Source organism: Ammodytes marinus (assembly GCF_949987685.1).
Source record: "Ammodytes marinus genome assembly, chromosome: 19".
Classification (NCBI taxonomy): Eukaryota; Metazoa; Chordata; class Actinopteri; order Uranoscopiformes; family Ammodytidae; genus Ammodytes; species Ammodytes marinus.
In genome coordinates, this window is record NC_137223.1 from 20,409,548 (window position 1) to 20,435,393 (window position 25,846).

The 25,846-nt window shown below is 40.9% G+C and overlaps 1 protein-coding gene across 1 annotated transcript; it reads left to right on the top strand.

Annotated features, from left to right (window-relative positions):
- Positions 1 to 4,320: 4,320 nt before the first annotated feature.
- LOC307265981 (saccharopine dehydrogenase-like oxidoreductase) lies at positions 4,321 to 21,430 on the top strand. The gene is made up of 20 exons (XM_080047843.1): positions 4,321 to 4,824; positions 5,981 to 6,090; positions 7,964 to 7,994; positions 8,733 to 8,819; positions 8,968 to 9,076; positions 9,700 to 9,721; positions 9,824 to 9,881; positions 10,312 to 10,583; positions 13,166 to 13,310; positions 16,884 to 16,996; positions 17,749 to 17,829; positions 18,000 to 18,129; positions 18,377 to 18,426; positions 18,875 to 19,005; positions 19,151 to 19,268; positions 19,431 to 19,550; positions 19,975 to 20,031; positions 20,685 to 20,796; positions 20,923 to 21,004; positions 21,160 to 21,430. The coding sequence occupies exons 1-20, from the start codon at positions 4,737 to 4,739 to the stop codon at positions 21,257 to 21,259; spliced, it is 2,016 nt and encodes a 671-aa protein (XP_079903969.1). The 5' UTR covers positions 4,321 to 4,736; the 3' UTR covers positions 21,260 to 21,430.
- Positions 21,431 to 25,846: the final 4,416 nt, after the last annotated feature.

Genomic DNA, 25,846 nt, shown 5'->3' on the forward strand with positions numbered 1-25,846 from the left:
GAATCCAGATGAATGCCAAATACACACACACACACACTCACACTGACCTCTCCTTCGAGGTCAATATGTTGGAAAAATTTAGATCATAATCCAAGTTATTTGTACATCTGAAGAGGAAAATTTAAGAAAACAAGGGCTGAACTATACCTGCCTCTGAAAATCTAACCTACATTTATTTATTCAGGAAACTAAAAGCCTAACTGAAACTGAAAAAGCCATTCATTTTACATGCACTTCCGGTCTCATTTGAACAGTATGAATAACTTATCGACTAAGGACTTTCTTGTAATTCTTTCAAATTGTTTGTAAACCAATATGTATGTATACACTACCGTGGCGATAACATTATAACATCATCATATGACCAGGGAATATAGTGTAATGGACACCTTTACTTGAGAATTAAAATCCCAGAAGCGCTCTATCACTTGAGGTGACACTATGAGGGGTCAATGTACCAAAGTATTGCACTGATTTGCATAACTGATATTTTCTAAGAGAAAAATAAAAATCAGAGATGAAAGGATTTGATGTTCATTACCACCTATCATCTACTGTATACTGAGGACATAGGCCCATGGGTTTAAAGGTGAAGTCAGCGATTCTGGGGAATGCTTTGTCAAAATATTTTTTTGACAAAATCAGTGAAAATCTCATCACGATCCGCTACCTGTAGGCTGCGTAGCCTTCTTGCTTAAAACACAGTCTCAGGGCTCTGTAAACGGGCATTTGGCCCCCTTTGTTTAGCCGCTGAATCCACCTTTAAATGCACGAGAATAAGGGGAAAAAGAAGAGGAGCCCATGCCACCATAATAATCATGATTGGCAGGAATGCACTCCATCAATCAGAAGGATGTAAAGGATTTACAAGCATGCTTATGTAGGCCTAATAGCAATAATAGAACGCAAAGGCGATGTAGAGTTTCAACACTTCCCTTGTAATCCAGCTCTTAACAACAGCTCCATCATATGACAGTCTTCATCTGCTGTTACATAACGGCCAGGATCCAGTGTGACACATCTGCCAGGAGATGGCAGCCTCCACCAAATGCAGAAACCAAGTCAATAAATAAAGAAATAAACCTGACACGCAGCAACATAGGCTATTGGAGCAAAAAACCCGGGTCGTAAACAAGCAGCTTGAGGGAGGGAGAGAGAGAGAGAGAGAGAGAGAGAGAGAGAGAGAGAGAGAGAGAGAGAGAGATATGGGCATGGTGGACAGAGTGTGGACTGCATGGATCCTGCAGCTGATGTGGGCCGACACGGAGGAGTGAAAACATCGCGACGCAGATCAAGGATTCAGGGCGTTGATGTTCAGACGACAGCCGGTTAGACACCGTCATCCAGCGGTGAGTGAGTGCGTCCTGTGTGCTTTGGTGTGTGCTCCGATTATGATATTGTGACATAAACTTACATGGGCTGTGGGAAATTAGTAAATAGCCTATGTATAATGTGTAATAGCAATTGTATGGGGATAACAATCGCGATAAAGTCGAACCCACTTCAGACGAGCTATGCTGTGGTGTTTTTATATTATACAGCTTATATTATTTATAAGCTTAACCCTAAATGAAGACTGGTTAAGGAAGGACATGAATGAGGCTACGTTTAATCAAGCGAGAGTCTTCCTAGTGCAACCACGCACTGAAACGTCAGCGGGTGAGCGGCATGCAGCCACCGACGCACATGTTCACTGTGACGAGCTCAGAGACACTTGCACACGCACGCACGCCTGGACACCTACCTGTGCGAATTTTTTATGTTTTTTTATTGTTAGCAGACAGATAGTTAATGACAGGCAGCAGCAGAAAGGCTACTAAAAGCTCTATATTATCACGTTTCACTGTGCCAGGCTGTGTGTGTATGCGAATGACTTGTGGTAAACAGTGCAGGAAGATTGCATAATTCTGTCAGAAATATATAAATTATCATGTCATTATTGTGCAGCTCATTACTCTCTTTAGGTAGCCTATTTGTGACACCTTCCTGTTCACCATTTTTTTAAGAGTTTTTTAAGGATTGTGAATGTAAAGTTTTTCCACCCTCAAAGCGGCCAGAGTTCTTACCTGGTTCTTACGCGTAGCCTACATACCAATGTATTTTTAAACTAAATTTGAGAATGAAAGGTAATCCAGCATGAACCGCTTCCTGCTTTTGTTTTTGACAGGCATGTAGCTATAGAGAAAATATCAGCATAAATGAAGAATACAGGTAAACATGTTAGACAAATGTTTTAAAGGAATAGCCTAGGCTACTTGGAATTTTTCGGAAATATGCTCATCTTTTGATACCACTCTACACACTGTCAGCAAGGCACTTTGCAGCACCAAGCAGGAAAACGAAGCGCTATTCTCAGTCTTTTATTCCGTCTGCTGTCAGGCTGTTAAACCTGGACAGCAGTGTCTGGACATGATTCTTGTTGCTGTACCACTTGGGTATCAGTGTCGTTGTTAGGTACCTTACTTATTTATTTATTTATTCACTTGGATCTGATGTTTTTTATTCTTTTAACTGTGCAGGCCTACTCATGCTGAACTGAATTGCCCTCTGGGATAAATAAAGTTGTTTGATTGATTGATTGATTGAAGGCTCATCAGTACGCTAATTTAAAGTATGAAATATGTTTTAGTAAATCTCACACTGACTTCCATCTTTTGCCTCCCCGGCATCAATCTTATATTTTCGATGCACATCCTATGAGTCAGCCCCAGCTCCAAGCCTTTGCACTGTCACATGCTTAAATGTGCTGCAGAATTTACATTGTTCATGTGACTGCTAACATGCAGTGTGAACCTATAGTATCACACGGCTCTTATGCCCTCAAATCGCTCAGGCTGAAAAAGTAGGTTCCGTGAAGCGTGAGTATATTTTTCTACAGCATGTTAGTCTTTGCCCATCCAACCTATACCAACACCGATAGGAAGCCATGTTGTTTTCTCTTCTTGTAAGCATATAAAAGGAGTTTGTGTATTCATTTGCACCACTACTGCACACATTTGTGAGGTGGTTCCCACTGGGGAGGCTAAAACCGTCTCTGAAACCATCAGGCAAGAGCCAAGAAAAACTTGACAATACTGTTTTGGTATTTGGTCATATTTGCAGTGACAGGACAGTTTAGAGGTTATCGTTACTGTCCTTTAAAAGGTCATTCATCCTGATAATGTCAGTCTTTTGTCAACAGCTGCAGGTACACAATGTGGTGAACTTTGTGTGTTAGATAAGGAACTAAATCCTTACCTTATCAGGCATTGCTCATCTGGACAAAAAGATCAGTTTAAGGCCTGTAAATTGGGAGTTTTCCTCTTTATATGTTTACCACTTTAATTCATGCAGATGATCAAATAACATGGTGTCTTGGAGGTTACATGCTTGTTGCATCAGTTGGTGCTGCTGACATTGGTGAGATATACAGATGCAGAGAATACTAGGTCCACTGATAAACTGACATGTCATATAATGATAAAACATAAATACTGTCGATCAGATTAGATGATAAACCCAGTTTAACTTCTCTTCCTGGAAAGAAAACGGAGCAGGCCAGCACTTTGATCCAGACTGAAATATGTCAACAACAGCTATTCGCTGGATTGGCAGGAAATATTGTTAAGACCTCTATGGTGAATCATTCTTACTGTGCCCTGACATTTTTTCTGGTGCCATTTTTTCTATTGTTGGATGGATTGCCATGGCAATGTTACCGAACTTTGGTTTAGGACCAAATCACTACAAAACTAAGGACTTTTCTGCCAGACTAATCTGCACCTTCTTAGCACCTTATTAGCAAATATTAGCATGTTAGCAAGCTAAAGTCAAGAGTCTTGGTCTTGTTGGTTACAAGGCGGCATCTGTGAGAAGGGCAAATATCTGCTTCTTGCCTATGTAATTAACAAATCCCATTCACAAATGCTTGGTGACCCTTACTTCTGCCTGCCTGGTAGAACAAATGCGAGAATGGATTGTTGACGTTGTACAGTGTGTGGTCTGTCGGCACTGTAACATATTCATCGCTAATTATTCTACTCCACAGACTTCTATGACGTTATATTTAACCCAGGAGTTATTCAGACTGGAGCACTCTCCCATGCCTCAATGGGCAGTCATGGTTTGGACACAAAGACGACCCTTTCAGTCAGTGACATAAGTGCCATTTACCCAGCAATGCTGCTTCTCTTTGCACTCAATGCTCTCATCTTCTTTCTCTGTTTGTGCGTCCTCTCTTTTTTATAGTATACAACATGCACAAGGCAAGGCTTACATGGTGTTCTTTTCCTGAAATGTACCTATTTTCTTGACAGATTCCTGGGGACAAGTAAAGGGAAAACTGAAAAACACCACATAGAAGACTCCAGGAAGTCTGCAAAATTAAAAAAACGTGGCATCATTATCCACAGGCCAGCCTTCACAGACTATGGTGTTCCTTGACCACCCACGAGAGGCGATAGAGGATTAAATCACGTGCTCTGTCAAGAGGGATCTCAAACCAAGACCTGCCGAGACCTCTTTCCTCTCGATTCCTTTCTCGAAGCCTGGAGAGCAACACAAAGCTTTCACAGTAATAATTTGCTCAACTCACTTAGCGGAAGCGCTCTGATAGAATTTGGAAACAATTCAGGATTCTCCAAGTGAGGGCCTGACAAACAAAACAAAAAAAAGGCCCAGCCACCACGGCCCACTGGAGGGCCTCTGAGAAGCTTTTGGAGAACCTGGACTTAAAGATCGCCACAGTGACAGAGGTCATGGGCAACAAGAACGCCATCCTGCCGAAAGGTCCCGGCACTGGGACCGCACAGGATGGGGAAGGTGTGTGCATCGACGGTGACACAGGTAAGACTTAAAAATTACTTTTATATTTCTACACCTACTGTAATATTGCGCTTTTCTGCGGTATCTGCTCATGTGGATGCCAGTGACACTATAAATGATACAACTTGCAACAACTCATTCATTAAAATGTCCTTTAAAGATAGTTTATCACCTTCAAACATCCCTAGACTGACTTTATTCATCTCATAGTGCAGTCGATAGACACATTACAACGACAGCATGCATTATTCATGCAGAGAAACTGCTGCTGATTCAAAGCTTATCATCCATCTGTGGACCACAGTTTCCCAATAACTGCTGTAGTGCGCTGGTACAAACAGAGCTTAAGATGATCAGGGTGATACTTATCTTTAAGGAAGCCACAGCCCCATACTCTTGGATGTTTGTAGTGCGCCATACAGCTGGCTTTGTTATGTAAGTGTTGCACTCTACAACTCAGGCGATAATAGTGACTAATTGTCACAGCATTGGCTGCTGCTGATGGGATGTCGCCGATGGCAACCCCTGCTGAGGTAGCAGCATGCCCGTCAGGTTACTTTAGCATCTAAATACACATTGGTTGTCGGTGCTGTAACAGTATTTTTTATGCTACTTGTTGGTCTTTGTATCATCCTATCTTCACAGCTTACCCAGTAAGGTTTAGAGGTGATTTTAGCTTCTTTACTGATAACTTCATGGTTGAGCTCCCAGTGAAATTTCTGAATTGCTGCTCTGCTATGAGTGAGAGAGCAGCCACAGTTGCCTTAACCTTTTCCAACATGTCTTATTAATAAAATGAAAACTAAGTCAAAACTGCTAAATGTTCAAGTATTTTAAACTATAACCTTGATGAGATCAAAATGACACCATCAGGTTTATTTTCATAGAGCTAGCTGAATATATAATACGCCCGTTTTTACAGGCAGAGACGATGAGTCAAGTGACCGTTATGTGTTGGTGGCGCGCCCTTTAGTTATCATTACATTTATGTTTTTTAATTTCTGAACGATTACACGAACTATCGAGAAAATGGAACACAGGAACAAATCAGCAAAGACACTGTGATGAGATTTTACGAATCAAAGCTGCTGGTAGTTAACATAATATAACTAAAACATCTGAACCATTAGGTGGATTTCATTCTAGCGTCTGTCTTTGTTGTTTGTTTTCTATATAGGAAGTGTCTCTGGAGATGGACCGCCAGGCCCCAGCCCAGAGCTGCTGGCCTCCCTGCAGTCCCTCAGAGAAAACAGTGACTACACACTGCTGCCACACTCCCTGCACCAGGTGTTTGTGTGTGTGTGTGTTTGTGAGTGTGTGTTTGTGTGTGCGTAGGTGAATGTTTGAGAGGAGGTGGGAGCATTTTTCTTCTCTCAAATCCACAAGGAACGTGTGCCTTAATTTAGTCCGACCGAATGGCTTTGTGTGTGGGTGTGCATCTTCATAATGCTCTTGAGTCTCTCTTTGCCTACGTCTTTGCCAGTCCTCCCGTGTGACCTGATTCCAGAGTCTATGTTTTCTCAGTTAGCCTGGACAAATATGATGAATCCCTGAACATGTGTATTTCCCAAACGTTTTAAAATAGCTTGTTAGAGCATGCAAATACAATGAGGTAGCTTGGCTTATCATGTCTGAAATCTTAAACGGTATGTGTCAATGCAATGTTTAAGAAGACATCAGCAGTGGTGACTGAAGCAGGGAAATGAAATCATTTACATTTTTATCTATAGCCCAGGATCACAAATATAAATTTGTCAAACGGGGGTTTTCCAGAGGCAATCCTCTCCTGCCTCTGATCACAATACAGACATGCTTATTAGATAAATTAGTATCATAAAAAGCATTTTGGTTCAGTCTCTGTGTTTAGTTGAAAAGGTTCCCGGCAGTGGTTTCATGTTCCGTGTGCAATACTTTGTAGACCAATTACCCAACAACACACACAACACATATACTGTGTATACAGAGTATGTATGATTCAGTTGTCTGAACAATTCCAGCATCTTGAGAAGCATCTAGTTTACTTTACTTCACTGCCATCTGCAGTAATCGTGGGACAAAAGGTCAATTTGCTTTGCTTCAAACACTTGAGAGAAGAAAAGGAGATGCAGTGCAGGTCATACAGTATATTCATTTGACAAAAGCCTTTATGGGACATACTAGTGATTACAGTTATCATGTATTTATAAATACACTCCAATTCAAAAGGATTTTAAGTTGAGTGATTCCACACTCTCCTGATAACTTTTCAGTACGTAATCCCTCTTTAAGCAGAAACACAGGCAGCTCCTTTCATTCTCTATTAGACATAATGGTCCATATTTGGTCATATCTGCTTGTATCTTTCTATTCTGGTGTACTGAATATTTCATTGCCTGAATTAATTTGTTAAATACCAAACATACCCAAACGAGCAAGTCAGGGATATGGCAACAACATAATTACTCCAGGCAACACAGAGAGTCTATTTGGCTTTAAATTACTGACTTTAAAGGGTTTCACGTTTCAGCTCTTGGTACACCGTGATTTTGACAAATAATTAATACAATACAATCAAATTACATGGGAGAATGCCAGAATGTCATTGAATTCCGGGGGAATTGATATCTCTGTTTGCTGGATTTCTGAATGAGGGCCCTTTTACCACAGCCTTAGTCTAACATTTCTCTTTGAAAATAGCTTTTTTCTGACTTTTTGATTACTTTTAGTTTGTGACATATCAATCCCCCTAATCATATGGGCTAGAAAATCTAAAATATGGTCAGCATATGAATGTTAATGACAATAATCGTTATTCGCAGCCCTAAAACCACCTACCCCATCTTTAGATTGACTAAATCATACAGTCGACTGGTTGTGGACACAAAGGTTAATAAGTGAATGGGAAAAAAGCCCACAGAGACACGTTAATCCGGACCATAATACTTTGCATGTGACCTTGTGTCTGACAGGGTGCATAGGATGACGCTGTCATGTGATCTTCATCTTTAAAGGAATGTGGCCAATTTCATACATATACATCTACATTTGGTACAACTGCCTAATTAGTGTTTGATTCTTTCATAATCGTTTGACAGTAAATGGCCTTGACATGCCTTGCTTTAGATTTATCGGCCTACTGTATCCTCTGTTTAATCAATTACATTTCTTTTTTTTTTCTCAGGTCGCAGAGGCCTACTCGCTCAAAGGGGACTGTATCCTTCCAACTGCAGTCACCTTTCTGTTTTCATGCACTGTGACCTTTGCCATTAGTAGTATATGAGTTGTGACTGAGCCAACCTTGTGAGTGATGATAAAAAAAACTTAGCAGTAAGAGTGTAATATGCACTCTTCTTCCCTTAGAGGCCTGTGCTGCTCGGGTGAAGGACATCACACGACACTAACAGACTAAAGTAATAACATATTGGCAAATGGCAACAAGCAACTCAAGTGCTGTTTAGCTTTTTCTGTTTTCTATCTGGGTTCTCCTGATACTTTGGCTGAAAGCCCTGAAGGCTTGCAGTGGTAGTTTCCTCTGGCTCTGTTTGTGCTGTTGGCCTGGAAACAGCTGTTGTCCTGTCGTGCTGCAACGGTGGATGGTGTACGTTTATGTGTTTCTGAGTGAGGGGGCAGAGAGAGAGAGAGAGGGAGAGAGGGAGACAGGGAGGCAAGGAGGGAGAAAGTGAGAAACCTTAATGTATGGAGGGAGGGGGCAAGATTTGTGGCATAGAACAAGAAGAATGTCCAGTGGCAAAAGCTCTGTGGACTGTTAATGAGGAGGAGAAGAGTAAAAGGAATTGAGATTGCTTTTAAAATGTGCTCAGTTTGCTTTATCAATAGCCCAACAACACAATGATCCAATCAATGCAAAAACTATAAAAGTAACTACAATTTCACTTAGAGATGTGAACATTGGATTTCCAGTTAGCGTCTTTAACCAGCGATGCTACCAGACCAGTGGGCCATCCAGTTCCTGCAGCTGGAGAAGCTCTACCATGAACGTCTGCTTTCCAACCTCGCCGCCCTGCAGGAGAACTGGGGTACTGCTTATATCCGTTTCTTCCCTCAAGAAAATATGTATCAGTGGACCTAAAAAAACCTAAATGTAATTTGTTGCAATATTGACAGAAAGAGTGGTTATGTTCATTCATTTTGTGCACACCTGTACTCCACGTTATGTGTTCCCAGAGAGCCAGTGTATAGAGAACAACACTGAATGCAGTTTACCGGCTGACGAAGATGGCATGGGTCAGAAACACATCGAGACACTGAGCCAGATCTGCAGGACGCACCTCAGGTACAACACAACACTTTTCCACCACGCAAAATCTATACCAGATCAAATCGTGGCACTCTGCTGCCTGGTGAACCCGTCATCTTGTGATTTCATCTTTTGATTGGCAGCAATACTGCTTGCCTGGAATAAGGTTGGACTCATGGGCAGAATTCGTCTTTCAACTTTGTCTTTGTCATTTGCCAGACCTGAGTACGAACACCAACAGCAAAGAAACTTCCACTATAAACAGCTCAGCCTCTCAACTTAGATTCCCCTATTGCCGTTCCCTCCCATTAGCCTGGTCACTGTCGGACAGAAACCTTTTAGCGCCCATTTTGCTTCACTGTGATCGACTGCTATCTTTGTGCCTCATGGGCGCGCTAAATAGTCAAGGTCCCGGCCAACACATTGACAATGCATGAAGACCCACTAAGCCAAACGCTTGTGTCCACATGCAGCCCACAATCATTTGGTGAAGGTGGATTCGATTTTGGAGATTACATTTGCTGTGAATGCTTGCAGAATATTTGAGCATTATGTAACAAGTCACAAACACATTTACCTTGTGTGACCTTTCTTATCTCTCTGTCTCTCTCGTTTCTCTTGCTGTCTGCCTGGTCTTCCTCTGTCTTGGCATCACACAGACCCTCCATAGGTGCGGAGCAGGTAAGACGTGTCAACCCTCATTTCATATATCGATATGTATTCACCTTCAATCTTTTCCTACACGATGTGTCAATCAACTACTATGTATGTTTGATTCAACAGAACACGCTGAATGCAACGCACGACTTTGAGAACGAGACACTTCAATGTCATAATAACGGTAAACATGTATTACTGTCTCTATACAGTGCCAAAGGAATAAACAAGGCTAAGTCTTAACATGCTCACAATGGCAATGCTAACATGGCAATGCTAACTTATAGACATAAACACACACATAAAGTGGGTAACATAAACATTTCTAAGCTTGTCAAAAACTATTGCTGCTTGTGTTTGTGTCAAAAACAGAGAAACACTTTTTTATCAATAGAAATAAGTAAGGACTGACAATTAATAGGAACGTCTGGCACATTTTTTACAATTTACTTTCTTTAACCCCAGTAGAGTTAATGCCATAGACACACACACACACACACACACACACACACACACACACACACACACACACACACACACACACACACACACCAAGGCTTAAGTAATGATCCCTAATTAATAACCAATGCCCCTCCGTTTCTCCTACACACCAGTCAACACACCTACGAGAACACACCACGATGGAGATCAAGAGCAAAGCACGAATGGCTCGGACTCGGAGCTTCCCTTACCTCAGGAGGAAGGAGAGGAGGAAGAGGAAGCAGAGGAAGAAGAGGAGACGTACGAGGAAGGACAGGAAGTAGGAGAGGAGGAGAGAGAGGCCTGTGAGGGCACGCCAGAGGACGAGGAGGTGAAGGTGGAGTGGCCCTCAGGAGTCCCTCAGGCTTCAGACAAGGACCTGGCCAAGCTGTCCCACACAGAGGGGGTAGGAAGACATTTGTGCAAGACGTTCTAATGTTTGTTTGTCCGAGGATGTGTGATGTAATAACAGATGTTCAAATAACGATGATTTGAAGAGAGAGCTTTGTGAATGAATACAGAAACGGTATGAGTACTTTTTCCTGCCCCCGTATCTTTCTCTTCTTTTCTTCCGGGCCGGCTTTCTTTCCCTTCCACATCCACTTATCCTCTCCTGCTTCCTGCATATATCTATCCTTCCTTCCTTCATCTCCCTCCCTGAGCTCTTCTACTTTTACTGTCCATCATACTTTCTGCTTGCACATGGTATCTTGTTTAAATCCTATTCAGCTCTTTGTCTTTGCTGGGACACTCCCATGAATGATCTACCCCGGTCCCTCGGTGAGATCATCGCCAATGTACAAAAAACCCTCCACACCCGTGTTCACTGGTGTGGCCTGACACTTGGGATGTCTAAACCTGCCAAATGGGGCTGGATTGAGCCAAGACACCATGTCCTGGCTCAAACACTGTAATGAACGGGGCCTGCTTCTTCCTGGAAGCAGAGTTGAAATCCGAGCTTCTCTAAACAAGCAGTGAAAGGCCCGGGATCGATGGGGTCAAGATCAGGGCGTCAGTTATGTAATCCAGTGGAGGTTTGACTGGGTGGGGCATAGGTGGGGCTTTTTTTTAACTATGACAATATTTGAGTCACATTTCCTGAGGGATTGGAGTTTTTTTTGGTTTTTAACCAAACATGTTCAAACCCCCACAGTATAAAAATACTGTAAAAACGTGCCAACTCATATACAGTATTCAGTATCTTCAGGCTTAAGCATTTAGTCCTGTGTATTACGAGGCCTTGACATCACTTAGCCAGCTGGTGGCCTACCTGACAAAAATTAACCTCTAGCAAACAGTTTTTAGCTGACGGAAACATGTGAAGCCACAGTATCTCTCTCGTCAAAAATAAGCCACTGCCCATTCAGTCCCTCCACTGAACAAAACTGAGAAGCCGGCTGCAGCGTTTTTAGTTTATGGGCTGTATAAATTGATTCCTTTGTTGACAAGGTGATATGTGAAAAGGCCACACTGTGTCCGTTCAAACTCCCTGGAATGAAGTCTTCGAGCAAAATATAGCTTTAGCAATATTTGAAAGATATTCTCTTTTGTTGTGGAGGAGTCATATGATACCATGTAATATGTGTTGTTGAAATACTACACAATAAATGTGACATTTTGTGGACCCACCGAATGTTTTATGTTCAAAATCGTTTTAATCTCGACCATAAAATCTGGATGACACCTTTATTGTCTCCACCTAAGCAGTTTTCTAAGGAGGAGCTCCAGAGATAATGTCCGAAGTCGTGGAGAGAGCTGTTTGTGCTCACGCTCACACAAATATTGTTTTTTCTCTGACTCAAACCACGCTGCATTTCTCTCTAACATCACAATTTCCACAGTGGTAACACAGAAAATGCTGATTTTAACGGAGCTTGCCTTAAGCACAATTATCTTAAAAGTCAAAACACTATACTTATGTGCCTCAGTACTTACTGAACGTGACAGAATGTGATGACCCCTGCAATATTCAGCGCGCTATTGACCCAGTGACCTCAGTAAATAATTGACCTATAAATTATGGCAGTGGATGAGGCTCACAGCTTGACAAATGATTCCACTTCAGCAGTCTGCATGTGCGCTATGGTTTCTGCTCTTTGGTTTGTGCAGAGATTATGATCAGGCCACAAGGTCTTTCATTAGGGTGGGAGGTGTTACTCTTATTACTGACTGTAGATTGTAACTACAATTTAAAAATCAGTCAGAAAGGCTTAATAATGAGTACAGTCAGTAATATACTTTATTTGTCTCTGCCCGATCATGTTTACCAACTGAAACACGTAAGTGTAGCTTGCTGCTTCCATTCCAATACAGAGAATAATGTAGGCCTCTGTGATGTTGCACCTGTGTTTACTCGCCTCAGCCAAGTTTCCGTGGCTCAGCTCAAATGCTGCTGGTCGTCTCTTGACTAACAACCAAACATACAGTAGGTTTCACATTAGTCTTAGTGCAGATTTTTACAGCCTGTTCAATAACTGCCACTGATTATGTGTGCTGATGTATTTCTTGTATTATATTCTGTGGTTTTATTGTCCTTATTTTAAACAAGGTGTTCAATTGTGCTAGCGAGTCAGCGACAAAGCTTTTTTAGTCTGAATCAAATGTTGAAGATACATTCGATGAGTCTTAAACCACTAAAACGCCTTAGTGCTTGGTTTGCATTCCTGTTCTTGGATTATAAAATACAGGTTTGCAGTAGTATTTTGCAACTACAGTCAAGAAAACAATAATCTAGTCTTCTTTTTTAGACCAACATTAATTGACGTTTCCCCTAGTTGAATGGTCACCCAAGATGACCACTGGCAGAAGTATGCAACTGTTTTGTTTACATTAGGTCTGAGGGGGATGTTGTGAATCAATAAAAAGACTGTTTTATTATTGTGTATGCTTCTTGGTTAACTGACCAAGAAAACCATGGTGTATTACAACTTGGGAACTGCTAAAAAATAGGGAAAGCATTAGTGGTCATTGTGATTGTGTCGCCTTTAGAGTTCCTGCCCCGATGGTCTGGTCTCCATTCTGAAGAGGAGGAGAGCATCGCTGGATGGATTGCCTCCCCCAGACGACACTGCTACTAAACAGATCTCCAAACGCAAAGTTCGATTCAGTGAGCCAGAGGATGGCATGGAGCAAGGTACAGTTGAATTTATATGTAATCTTAACTTTTCTTTAAAAATGTGAAGGATCCGGGACTGACTGTCAAACTATTCTGACACCTTAAAGAGCCATATAAAATTTTTCTCATTTGTTACTTGTAGATGAGGCCGGTGGAGATTCCTGCCTGATCCTGCTGCTGCTGTGCCTGGTCACAGTGGTGATCAGCATAGGTGGGACCGCCCTCTACTGCACCCTGGTGGACACTTACTCCAACATCTGCACAGACTTCACTCACAACATGGACTTCTATGTCATGAACGTACGGAGGTTCTTTGAAGGACGCTGGCTGCCCCTGCGGACTTAGACCCGTTCATCTCATCTGCACTTCACACATAGTACTGTACTGCAACGGACCGTGTAACATAGAGCAGGGGAATGAGAGAGTTCTCTAGCTCGACTCCAATCTGCCGTTTGGAGTCAGCGGAACAGGCCAGGGACATATCGACGTTCATGCTGCCAACCAGAGTGTTTGAAGCTCTGATTTCCTGTACAGTGACGATAGCTTGGACCCACCAAGACTTATGAACTTGAGCGATCAGTCAGAGGTTTATGTATAAAAAATGGCTGGGTTCAGAGTTTAAAGGCCTACTGTAAAATGGGGATATTTTATCTGAAGCCTAATCTTACAGATGCCACACAGGAGGGCAAACGTCTCTCAACAATATTTATATTTGAACAGAAAAAGTAGCCTATCCGTGTACTAGTGTGTTAACATGTGTCCCTGAAGCTTTCTTGTTATAGTGGTTTTGTTTTGACTTATACAAAGAGAAGCTGTCATTTGAACCATTAGGATTGTAAGTGTGTGTGTATGTTGTTGTTTTTTGGATGATTCTTGAGGCAAATGATGATTTTTCACCCCCCTTTCAAATCATGTTACCATTTTCTTTCTTTCTGTTGACCCTTCTCTGTTAAAAACATATATACTCTACCTACATCAGACATTTTTACAGCTCGACAGCAAAGATTTATGTAATTTTGTTTATGACAAAAACATGTTAGTTTTTTAAGATAATTACCAAACAAACAATCTCGTAGATGTCATAACCTCAAACCAGACATTTACCCACAATTGAAAACAAGACACATACATAACAGAAAGAATATAAATACATTAAATAAGTATGATTAATAGAACAAAAGTTAATGTCCAAACATGTGTAAACTGCATTAAAGGTTTCACATCAGCAATGAGCTATAAAGGTTGAGAGCCTACATCCCCACACCAAGATGCATTAAGCTTGGACCGAATGCCTCCATTTTAGCCACACCTTTCGATACACTATGATTCAACTGTTCAGGGTTGCCTTTTGGACAAAGATTTGTATCATTTTGAAAGACCCAGATTCCAGATACAGGTGAGCCTTTATGATCATTGTGTTTACCTCAATACAAGTGGTCACTCTTAACATTCCTCGTATCATCTGACTTGGTTTTAAAACAAGCAATGAAGACGAAGTAGCCTACATTATTACTGTGAACAACACTCATTTTGTAACTCACTTGAAATGTTCCATAGATTGAAATGCACAATCTAAAGGCTTCTTTTATCTACATTGGGAGTTTAGAGTCCAGTGTACATGGGTTATGCTGTCTTTGTAAGATTTGTCCAAAAGCACAGAATTGTGGGCCAACAGTTTTCTGGCCGGCAAAAGTATCACTACATTTTATTGAAATGGAGAAAATGAAATTTGATCAGCATGTTCCTTTTATCCTGCCTTGTATTGATCTAACCGATAAAAAAGATTTGTGTCTCCGTCTTAACTCTTAACGTTTGCAAATGAGAAAATATAACTTCTGTATTGTCATGGTGGACCGTCCACCTTTATGTTTCAATATATTTATGTTCAGTTTTGTCCTCAAGGGAATACAAACATATATGAATTATTAACACTAAGACTACCGTTGTGTTTTCTTTTTAAGGCTTGTCCTAATTTGATCTATTGCTTGCGTTCTCGTCTCTAGTCTAAATCACATGAGAGTGTATTTCTCATGTTCCCAAGGTTGGCCACAAACTCCCAAGGTGTAATAGGCTACGTGAAGTTCGCCACAAGGTGTCAATGTACACCACCGAAACAGACACCAACTAATCAGCAAAATTAATCTTCACACTGCTTCAGTCCTACAACAGTAACACGGCGAATATCTTTTTGAAAATGCAACACATTTCGGACCCAACTGTGCATAATATCCAACACGTCACAACCGCAGTAGCCATAACCTTGAGGAAAATGTTTAGGCTTCACTTCTTGAAGCGTTTTTATTGCAGTTTAAATGTTCGATTTTGTCGACGCTGTTTCTACAGTATGACTACTAGCCTACATGGTGGAATAATATAGGACTAGTGCAAAACCAAAACGTAAAAATAAACTTTTATATGTAATATGATATATATTACTTGAATAGGCTTCAATAATGATCCAAAGAAAACTGTGGGTCTTAAACAGTTAAAGGCGGGTGTCGTGATAAGCAGCACTGCGGCCAACACAGGTCCCCGTCATGCCCGTGCCACGATTTCGGGAGAGCCAATCAGCGTACAGAACCGGAACCACTGGAATCAGACGGGTACCAATGGGCGGGACCTTGAACCAAAACACCAACAATGGCGGCTGTAACCTCCAGCAGACCCTATCATATTATCGTCTTCGGTGCGACTGGGTTCACGGGACAGTTTGTTGTGGAGGAGGTCGCCCGCTGCGCCGCAGAGAGTGCCAGCGGTAGCCCCCTGAAATGGGCCGTGGCCGGGAGAAGCAGGCAGCGGCTGGAAGACGTGTTGAAACGAGCAGCGGAGAGTCTGTGTATGTTTGATACAAAGTCCAGGGGCGGGGCTGAGAGTTAACTGAGACCATAGGCCTACTACTACTTGCTATAGTTTGGTCTGGCTTTGAGAGACTAACTGAGACAAGAGGTCACTTCAGGCTTTAAACCACAGGATATAGGCATACATAAGCTTTTGTTCAGCCTAAGCCTTTGCAGGCACTATTTTTGTAGTATTAATGTAGGCTACAATGTGATATGTTTAAAATTATTGTTTATTTTTACGACTAAATAATAACTAACTAGGCTATATGCCACTTCTACATGATACTAGCCTACTTTCCCTACTTTACCAACAGAAGCAGAAGTCTGGGTTGTTGTCTTAGGTCTGTTGGTGGTAGGCCTATGTATTTTGAACTTGACCGATAGATTTAAGTAGTAGTTATTGTAAGTTATTTTGCTCCTTAACAGCTCACTAGCTTTAGAAATCAGCAGTGGAGCTCAAAACTGGACCATATTCTGTCTGACCAGCACGTTTTTATAGTATTTTAAAGGTTGTGCTCTTCTGTAACAGCACTGACAAAGGCTATGCACTAGTAAGTGTTAAGTAAATATTAAGTTAAATTCAATTAATTAAAAATCAGATTTTTTTTTCAAATTGTTTGTTATAACCCTGAAATAAAGGACTAACTATAGCCTTTTGTATGTGAGTGATGAAGTTTTAGTCTGACATGAACCCACAACCACAAATCAGCCGACGTTAGTAATTGCTGTTTCTCTTCCTCTCTTGTGTCAGCCATGCCCGAGCTGAGGACAGACATTGAAGTGATTGTTGCTGATGTGTCTACCGAGGAATCCCTGGCTGTCATGTGCCAGCAAGGCCTGGTGATTCTCAACTGTGTGGGACCTGTAAGTTTGTAATCCAGACTTTGTCAAGAGGAGGAAGCAAGGATTTTGGATGCTGCCTGTTTTCATTTTACAAATCCCAAAATATTATATAGGCTAGTACTGATCTTAAAAAAGCATTTTTTGGCATGTTTTTAAGAATACAATGTATCATAAATAACAACATATTACCATATACTGTAAACCCTTCAGAATTGTGCTAATAATGATTTTCGGAAGTTTAGTTCATGAAAGTGCTTAAGAAGTTCAGAATTTTTGGTTCAGAGTATTGAAAAAAAATAATAATGTTGAGATAATGGCTGTTAAAGATGGTTGAATATGGGGGCGCCCTTAGCTCAGTTGGTAGGGCGTCCCCCCGGGCCGGGCCCAGCAGCAGACCCGGGTTCGATTCCCGCCCGCGGTCGTTCTCTGCATGTCACTCCCCTCTCTGCCCCATTTCACCTCTGTCTCTCTGCACACTCAAATAAAGCATAAAAATGCCCCAAAAAAATAAAATAAAATAAAAATGGTTGAATAGGAGAAATATGCAGATGCAAAAAGACAAGGTTTATAAGTTGAATTAACACTCGTACAGTTTGGACCTTAAAGAAGACAAGTTATTGGAACAAAATAGTCAAATATCTTAAAATGTAGGCTAACAGTTCTTGAAAAAACTTTGTTTTTGCCTGCAGTGTCTCACCATAATTGGATTCTAACCCAAACCACTGTGATTCTGTGTTGTGCTGAACAATTATCTGCTGCCTTTGTCCTTTCAGTACAGATTTTACGGCGAACCCGTGGTCAAAGCTTGCGTAGAAAATGGAGCTCACTACATAGACATCTGTGGGGAGCCTCAGGTAGGAAAATAAATGTACAATTATGTCCTTTTTTAGGTGTTGATTCACTTGGATTGGTTATTATTGCACTAAAAGTAGATTATTGTTTGCATCTGTGATTGTGTGTCCATTCAATTCAATCCATTCTGTTTTGATGTACATGCTTATGCGTGGGTATCCATCCTTCACAGTTCCTAGAGCGTATGCAGCTAGAGTATCACACTAAGGCTTTGGACAAAGGAGTGTATGTGATTGGCAGCTGTGGCTTTGACTCCATACCTGCAGACCTAGGAATCATCTATACACAGAGGCAGTTCAAAGGTAAGACAGGTGGAGTCAGCCGTTATGATTTGTTTCAAGAATGAAAAGGTCATATTTTTGTAATGCATGAATAATTAATTTAAGTATATTGTCATTGATTTTTCAACAATTACAGAGCCACATGCTTTTATGTTTTGTTTTGTTCTCTCTTAAAGTGGAGAGTTTAGTCGCATTTTATTTTACTTTCAATTCTGATGGACTGAAACTGTAACTTTATCTCTAACCATGTGATTTGGTCTTATTTCAGGAACCCTGACAGCTGTGGAGAGCTTCCTGCATATTAGCAGTGGGCCTAAGGTGACCTGAACATCTACAGCTACTGCATTGCATGATGGGAAATTTCATGTCACTGTAAAGGCACAGATAAGGTTGTGACTAACTGGGGAAAGTATAGAGTAGAACATATCAATACCAAGAGGTCACACAGTTGAATACATTTAATAATAAAAGATAGATTTTACTTCTAATGAGAAAATTAATTATTATGATTATTTGTCCATTTCCCTGAAAACTAAAAATGCTGATATATAAACAGATGTTCTACTAGCTGCTTTTGTGCAGTTTCCAGAATTGCCACGTGTCATATGTCAGTAAGTTCAGAAATCCCCGGGAGGATAAGGTCACTTAAACATGTCCATCAAAATAAATTTGTTATTCACATAACATTTGTGTTTATTGAAGGGACGTATAGATAGCACGGATTTCTTACACCATGACATAATTTAAAGTTATCTCTAACGTGCAGGGGTCGTCTGGCCACGATGCCACCTGGCAGTCCGCTGTGTACGGTTTCGCAGACGGGGGATCTCTCCGCCAGCTGAGGAAGAAGTTTGGACACAAGCCGCTGCCTGTGATAGGAGCCAAAGTCAAGAAGAGGTTTAGCTATAAGCAAGCAATTACTGCCTGGCTAAAACACTTTACTTTGAGTTATAACTAGCTGATGCTACAAGCCAGATTTGGTGAGTGTAGACCTCTTTTTAGTTTCTCTTTGTGTAATCTGTCTCTTTGTATGTGTATCCAGGGGTTTTCTGTTTTTCAGCAAGGAGGTGGAGCAGTATGCCATCCCATTTATGGGCTCGGACCCATCAGTAGTCAAGAGAACTCAGCGTTTCCTTTACGAGCAGGATCAAAAGTCGCCAGTAAGTCACAGTGGGCACATTTAAAACTCCTGTTCACTAGGCCTACTGTAAGTTTATTGCAGTGGTTGATCTTATAGCTATACCTTGTGGGGATCTCTTTTAATATCCATTTTTTCTTAATTACATTCTACTTTCCATGCCCTCTCTTCCCTCGATCCACAGGTCCAGTACAGTGCCTACGTCGGGGTTGGGGGCCTCTTCTCAGTAGTTAAACTCTTCTGTGGCGGCCTACTCTTCTGGTTCATGGTCAAATTCAGCTTGGGCAGGAAACTCCTCACCAGGGTAGCTACATTTTTCACAATCTCTTATTGCATAGTCTACCCTGGTATTTGTTTTTCAAAGCAGATAATATGTGTTGCATAGAAGTGGAGTTGAAAGGCCGCAAAAGATTTGAGTTTCTCACTCAAAATGGTTATTCCTGGAATTTGAATGTGGATTCATGTCACAGTTGGAGGGTGAATTTAGCCCAAAGTCTCACCCAAAGCTACTTATGCTCGATACATCAGCAGAGTCGAATATTCATTTATCATCACTGCAATTCAATCTAAGGAGAAGCATTTGAGTTTGATCTGCAGTTTATTAAATGTCATTTTAATGTTAAATTTTTTTCACATTCCTTTACAAACCAATTCTGCTGTGAGCACAATTTAGTGACTGTTAAATGTATAATATAATGGTGTGATATTTGTTTTCGTCTTTCCGGCAGTTTCCATCATTTTTCTCCTTTGGCATGTTCACCAAGTCTGGTCCAACCATTGAGCAGGTAACACAGGACTGCACAAGTTAATTTAATGTATTATATCTTCTGTATCAAGAGATAAACCGAAAGCTTTCATGAGTAGCGTGTGAAATGGCTATCAAAAATCATCCGTCGCTTGTAACCAAGTGAAGACAGTAAGGCAAAAACAGTAAATGGTCTGGATGATGTAATTTGTGTTGTAAAAGGCCCTGGCAACTTGTATTAAATAATTTTCTTACAAAAAAATTATAGGTTCTGTCATGAAGACAAAATAATATGCCAAATTACAACAGCTATGGAGATCTGTATTTGCGTTGACACCATGTACTTTTGTGCACCAATCAGGATTTAGCCATGTGAATCAAAACAGGAAGACATTTTTACTTATGTACTAGATTATTAGAGATTTTAGTTTTTTTTATTTCAATAAAATCAGGTTTTCAGGGGATGTAATGTTATAGGAAAAAAGGGAAACATGCAAATAAATGCCTGAGCTTTTATGAGTAATACATAAAAACGTTGCTGTTCCTACTTAATTACTTTTACAGTATGTTTTGTAACTGGATTATAGAGAGTATTATTCATGGGTTTATATCTATGTATACCATATATGATTTATTTTCATGGTTTTGCCCACTTATTCAGTTAATCTCTCATCTTTTATCTTCCTCCCTCAGATAGAAGACACCAGTTTCAGCATGACATTTTTCGGGGAAGGCTACTCAGACGGTACCGATCCCTCACAGGGCCAACCCAACGCTAAGATCTGCACTCAGGTCATAGGAGCAGGTAAAACTGTCACAACTACAGAAGGCTCATGTACTATAATACAATACTACACAGATATTCTGGCACATTTACAGACATTGCTGCAACTATTTACCTGCGTGTTTGTGTATTTCTTGTGGTTCACAGAGCCTGGTTATGTAGCAACAGTTTCTGCCATGGTACAAGCAGCTGTAACCTTGCTGAATGAACTGCACTCTCTTCCCCGGAGGTCAGTTAGTTAAGTCTGTTTTGTCTTTTATTGAGCGTCCTATACTCTGTCCCTTTCTGTTATAAATGGGGAGATTTTGAAGTCCTTTCTTAATGCACTATTCCACATTGTCCTTTCCTCTCTATCTCTTATTGTCTGTCTGTTGTTATTGACAGGGGAGGGGTTTACACTCCGGGAGCTGCCTTCTATAAAAGCAATCTCATTGACCGCCTCCAGAACCACAGCATCAAGTTCTCAGTCAGAAAGCACCAGTAATCTCTGTGGAGGTCACACCACCGCACCTTCTAGTGACAGTATATTGTATTTGTACTGATTTACATGGATCTGTTGCCTGACCACTTTTTACTGTTTGTCTTTGTAACTGTAAAAGCCCTAAAGCCTTCATCTGCTTTCTGTCTCTTTGATAGTTTAGTAATATCACTCCGAGTATTGTTTGTTGTTCTGATTTAAGTTATTATAAATAATGATAATACATTTTATTTATAAAAAAAGCAATACAAATAGAATACAGTAGAATAATATAACTAAAAATAAAATAAACATAGTTGTAATAGTAAATAAGAAAAAATACATGCAGAGTTAAAATTGATTTCCTTGTGTGAATAATGAACAAGTCAGGGATATGCAATGGTGATGGGTTTTATTAGTTTTTTAAAAGGATGTTGTTTAGTCTGCAAGGCGAATGTGTGTGGGTAGTGTTCTGGGTGCAACTGAGCTAAAATTACCTAAGTAGGCCCTAATGTTAGCTGGGAGGGCAAAGAAATGTACAGACGTCGACAGTGACGTGATGATGTGGCTATCTAGCCCTTGGAAAAGCAAACTGGTTCTTAAAAGGTTTTGATTGAACCAATCGGAAGTGGCACTAGCACCAGCCCATAACTACAACCAGGTTTGTTTTGCTGGAAAAGGGGTAACAGTGCCGATTTGATTGCACCATATGATTTAAGTTATATCTGGTCACGATCATTAAAGATCTAAAGATGACGGTTCACCACTATCTATTCAGGTTTTGATAATGCATTTGACAGTTCTTAACTACATTTTAGTAGTTTCAGCTTTTCCTTAGTAGTTTTCTTCGTTTGATGCAGGCCAATCATTTCACCCTTCTGAAACAGTAACATCTTTTCCAAAACCACAGCATGTATTTTAAGAAATAAGAAGCTATACATTGCATCAGTTTGGGTTAAATAACTTGTTGCCAACTGAAACATATGAATCACTGCAGTTTTTGACCGATTGAGGGCTCTTGCCTAGCCTGGTCCTACTAGACCATCATACTTCATTTCATCTGTACTGAAGGGAAATTAAAATTGAGCGGAAGTAGATAGGCAGGCGGTGCCAGGCTAGCTCTTGCCTATTTGCTTATCAAAATCCAGGTGGTGACTTTTTTTTGGCCCGGGCATTGTAGGTCCCATGACAATTGTAGACGTGTTATTACAAATGTTGATGGGAGTTTGTAGTTTTCTTACTTTTTGAAACAGAACCAAATTTCTCTTGTCACCTTATTTTCTATGCATTTGGTTTCAGAAGTGGGGAGACACAGAGAACCGAGTTATTCGTCAACCAGTGGGAAAATAAATTAACCTTGTTATGCTTGGCTCCGTTTTAAAGAAAGCAAGTAGATCAAGACCAACGCAATAATTAAACAAAGATATGCACACCCACACAAAGGTTCCCATTAAGTATTTTGCAAGTATGCTACAAGTTAAGTTTTGACATGATATACCGAACAAGCCTGTGTTGCAGCAGTCAAGAGCAACAGAAAAATGCCATTGTTGTCCAGAATATGAGCTGCTTCCTTATTAAATAGTTTGGTTACAGTGGCCCTCATTTATCAATCTTGCGTAGACCAGAAAAATGGGTGTACGTACATTTCCACGCAAATCTCGGCATTTATCAATATGGACGTGAGCGTAGGGTACGCTCAAATCCCACGCCAGCTCTCAGCTCGTGTACGCAAATTTGAAAACAGCTTGGACTCGCAGTGCAGGCTGTGCCGGGTAGCCGATGACTTTGTTGGACAATTATTAGAAGATAATACAAATGCAGTGCAAATAAGACCGAAAAAAAGATATTAATCACTTAAAAATGAGCAGCTTATGGTGTGCAACTGAGTAGGAGAGCTGATTCAATAGTGCGCACACCGGCCACTTAGGAGGGCTGCATGGGACTGCGTACTGGCAGTTGTCTCCGTCTTGGAGCAGCTGGGGGGACACTGAGGCACGGGGGCTGCATTCATTCAAAATGTTAGCCTAAGTATTAAATATGTAGTAGACATACACTGCTCTTTATGATACAAAAAAATACACGGCACAACATTCAGCTTAACATTTTATTTATTTGACGCACTTTGTAGATATTAGTTCCTCTTTTAATGTGTCATTAATGCTAAAGCGAGCGATTTATTTCCACCGTTAACCGGCACGTTGTTCCTATCTGCTGGTGGAGCAGGACGGTGGGCGCTCTCACAGCTGATCGCTGCCGGGTCGGCTTGTGCAGCTGACGGCCGGTGACTTGACATTTTATGCTACCCGTCAGATTTTGCTCCCTAGTGGTTCTGCGCATGCGCATTCCGAAAATAACAATCCTGCGTGAGCAGCCGTCAGATTCTGCTACCTTTTTTTGCTACCGAGTATTTTCTTCAAAACATGTTTTTAACTGCGTAATTATGCTACACATATGTTTAAATTGTGCCTTTTGACCTGTGAGCATGTTGACACTGGCTTTGCTGCTGAATATAGAAATAAAATTATAGGCTTTTCTACGTGTTAACTTTACCAGACTCGGAGTGGAGAAAGTTTTCGTCGGTGGTGGGGGGGGGGGGGGGGGGGGGGGTGTATATGGGTAGTGGTGTAAAATAACGTGATTCTGTAGTGGGAGCATTATTTGATAGAGACAATTGATCTCACATTATACCCTACTAAATCTATAATAACGTTATAAAGTAGCATAAAAATATACAGCTTTCATTGTAGGCTACATGGGGTGAGTAGTGGTGTTGTAAGTAACGTGATTTTGTAGTGGGAGCATTATTTGATAGTTAATGGGTCTACAGATCAAATACGCTACCAATTACGTGAGGTAGCATTTTCTGATAGTGTAGCATAATTTGATATGGGCTAGGCTATTAAACACTAACAGCATCAAAATATGCTCCCCATATTCCTACAGTGTAGGCTACACTGTGTGTAGGCCTACATAGGGTGAGTAGTGGTGTAAAATAACGTGATTCTGTAGTGGATGCATCGTTTGATGAGGTAATTGTCTATACGCTACCATGACGTAGGGTAGCATTTTCTGATAGGTAGCAAAATCTGACGAGGGAGCAGAAAATGTCAGAACACCGGGCTGACCACTCGTGCCAAGCGCATGCTGTCATACAGTAAAACGCTAAATGTGTTATTTTTAGTTTTTAAAACCCTTTTGAATAGTGCTATCTAAAAGGGCCAATACATTCTAATCATTCAAATCTCTGCAGACGTGTATTTATTTTATGGGGACCATTATCGGACAGTTGGTGCGTCTTTTTCTCCTCCACCACTTATATTATGCCCGCAGCCCCGCACCCCCAGTTGGTTGCATTTCAGAACAGCAACACGCTTTTTTTAGTGGCGATTTTGAGTCACCAACGCTGTTGACCGCAGCAGTTATTTCCTTCCTAACTGCTGCCTTCTGTCGTTCTTTGATGCTGCTTGTAGGCTAATGCTCCGAAATGAAACTCTTTTTTTTTCTACTTTCGCTGTTATTCTGTCAATTTCTACTTCAGGGAAGTGCCGTATTGCGCATATCCATGTCGTAAAACCTCTGGGCGAGGCCTCTAAACTGAGAAAATATAGGGGCGTGATACGCTAGTTTTCATCCGCCGCATTTATCAATAATGGCCTGGCGTACGCTGAGATTGGCGAGATAGGCTACGCCTGTTTGATAAATGCCACGCGATACCTGGCGTAGGGAGGTATTTGCGCCAGAATCTGCACCAGTTTCCACGCAAAATTGATAAATGAGGGCCAATGAGTCCCTTATTCAATTCAACTTTGCTCTGTCTAGACCAGGGGTGTCCAAACTACGGCCCGCGGGCCAACTGCGGCCCGCGGCCCGCTTTTTATTGGCCCGCGGCCGATTTTAAAAATATAATGCAATATGGCCCTTTAAAAAAAAAAAAAAAAAAAAAATTTTTTTTTTGCATTTCTTAGTTAACCCACTAGTGCAGGGGTGTCAAAACTGATTGATTGGCCCTTGGCACATTTTAAAAATATAATGTAATATGGCCCTTTTAATTTTTAAATAATCTAAATGCACTCATTATATTGCAGAGAAATATGTCCCATAAAAGAAAAAGAGCACCAAGCCCATCCCAGAGGACCCTGCATAATATTTAAATTTAAATTAATATTATTATGGAAAATCCATGTGTCCTTCTCCAATAGCTTCTAATTCATCTGACACAGTGTTTACATTTTTTTTCATACAAAATTCTTCAGCTTTAGCCTCTTAATTTCCCTCTCAAAGTGCACCAGATTCATGCATTTCACTTTAAAAACTTAAAAAAAACTCCCGGGGGGGCATACCCCCGGACCCCCCTTGGAGGGGCGGGATCTCAGCTGGCTACTATTTTCACCAAGCTGGACATTAGACGTAAAAGCAGAAAACACTGGGTGTATCAATGGCATTTAACAAGAGGGGGTATGTATATTTTTAATGTGCAAGTAAAGTGTTGCCGTGAAGAAGGATTACAATTTACGAAGACACTATGAAACTAAACATCAGAGCAGCTACATGTCCTGATAAATGTGTTATTTTTGCAAAGTGGCCCGGCCCTTCGTAGATTTTTCTGTATGTGGC

Bases quoted from the DNA above. Each gene is read 5' to 3' on its own strand.
- LOC307265981 (XM_080047843.1), top strand. From the start codon at position 4,737: ATGGGCAACAAGAACGCCATCCTGCCGAAAGGTCCCGGCACTGGGACC. The intron at 17,830-17,999 runs GTAGGAAAATAA...CATCCTTCACAG, and splicing joins ACATCTGTGGGGAGCCTCAG to TTCCTAGAGCGTATGCAGCT. The intron at 20,032-20,684 runs GTAACACAGGAC...TTCCTCCCTCAG, and splicing joins CTGGTCCAACCATTGAGCAG to ATAGAAGACACCAGTTTCAG.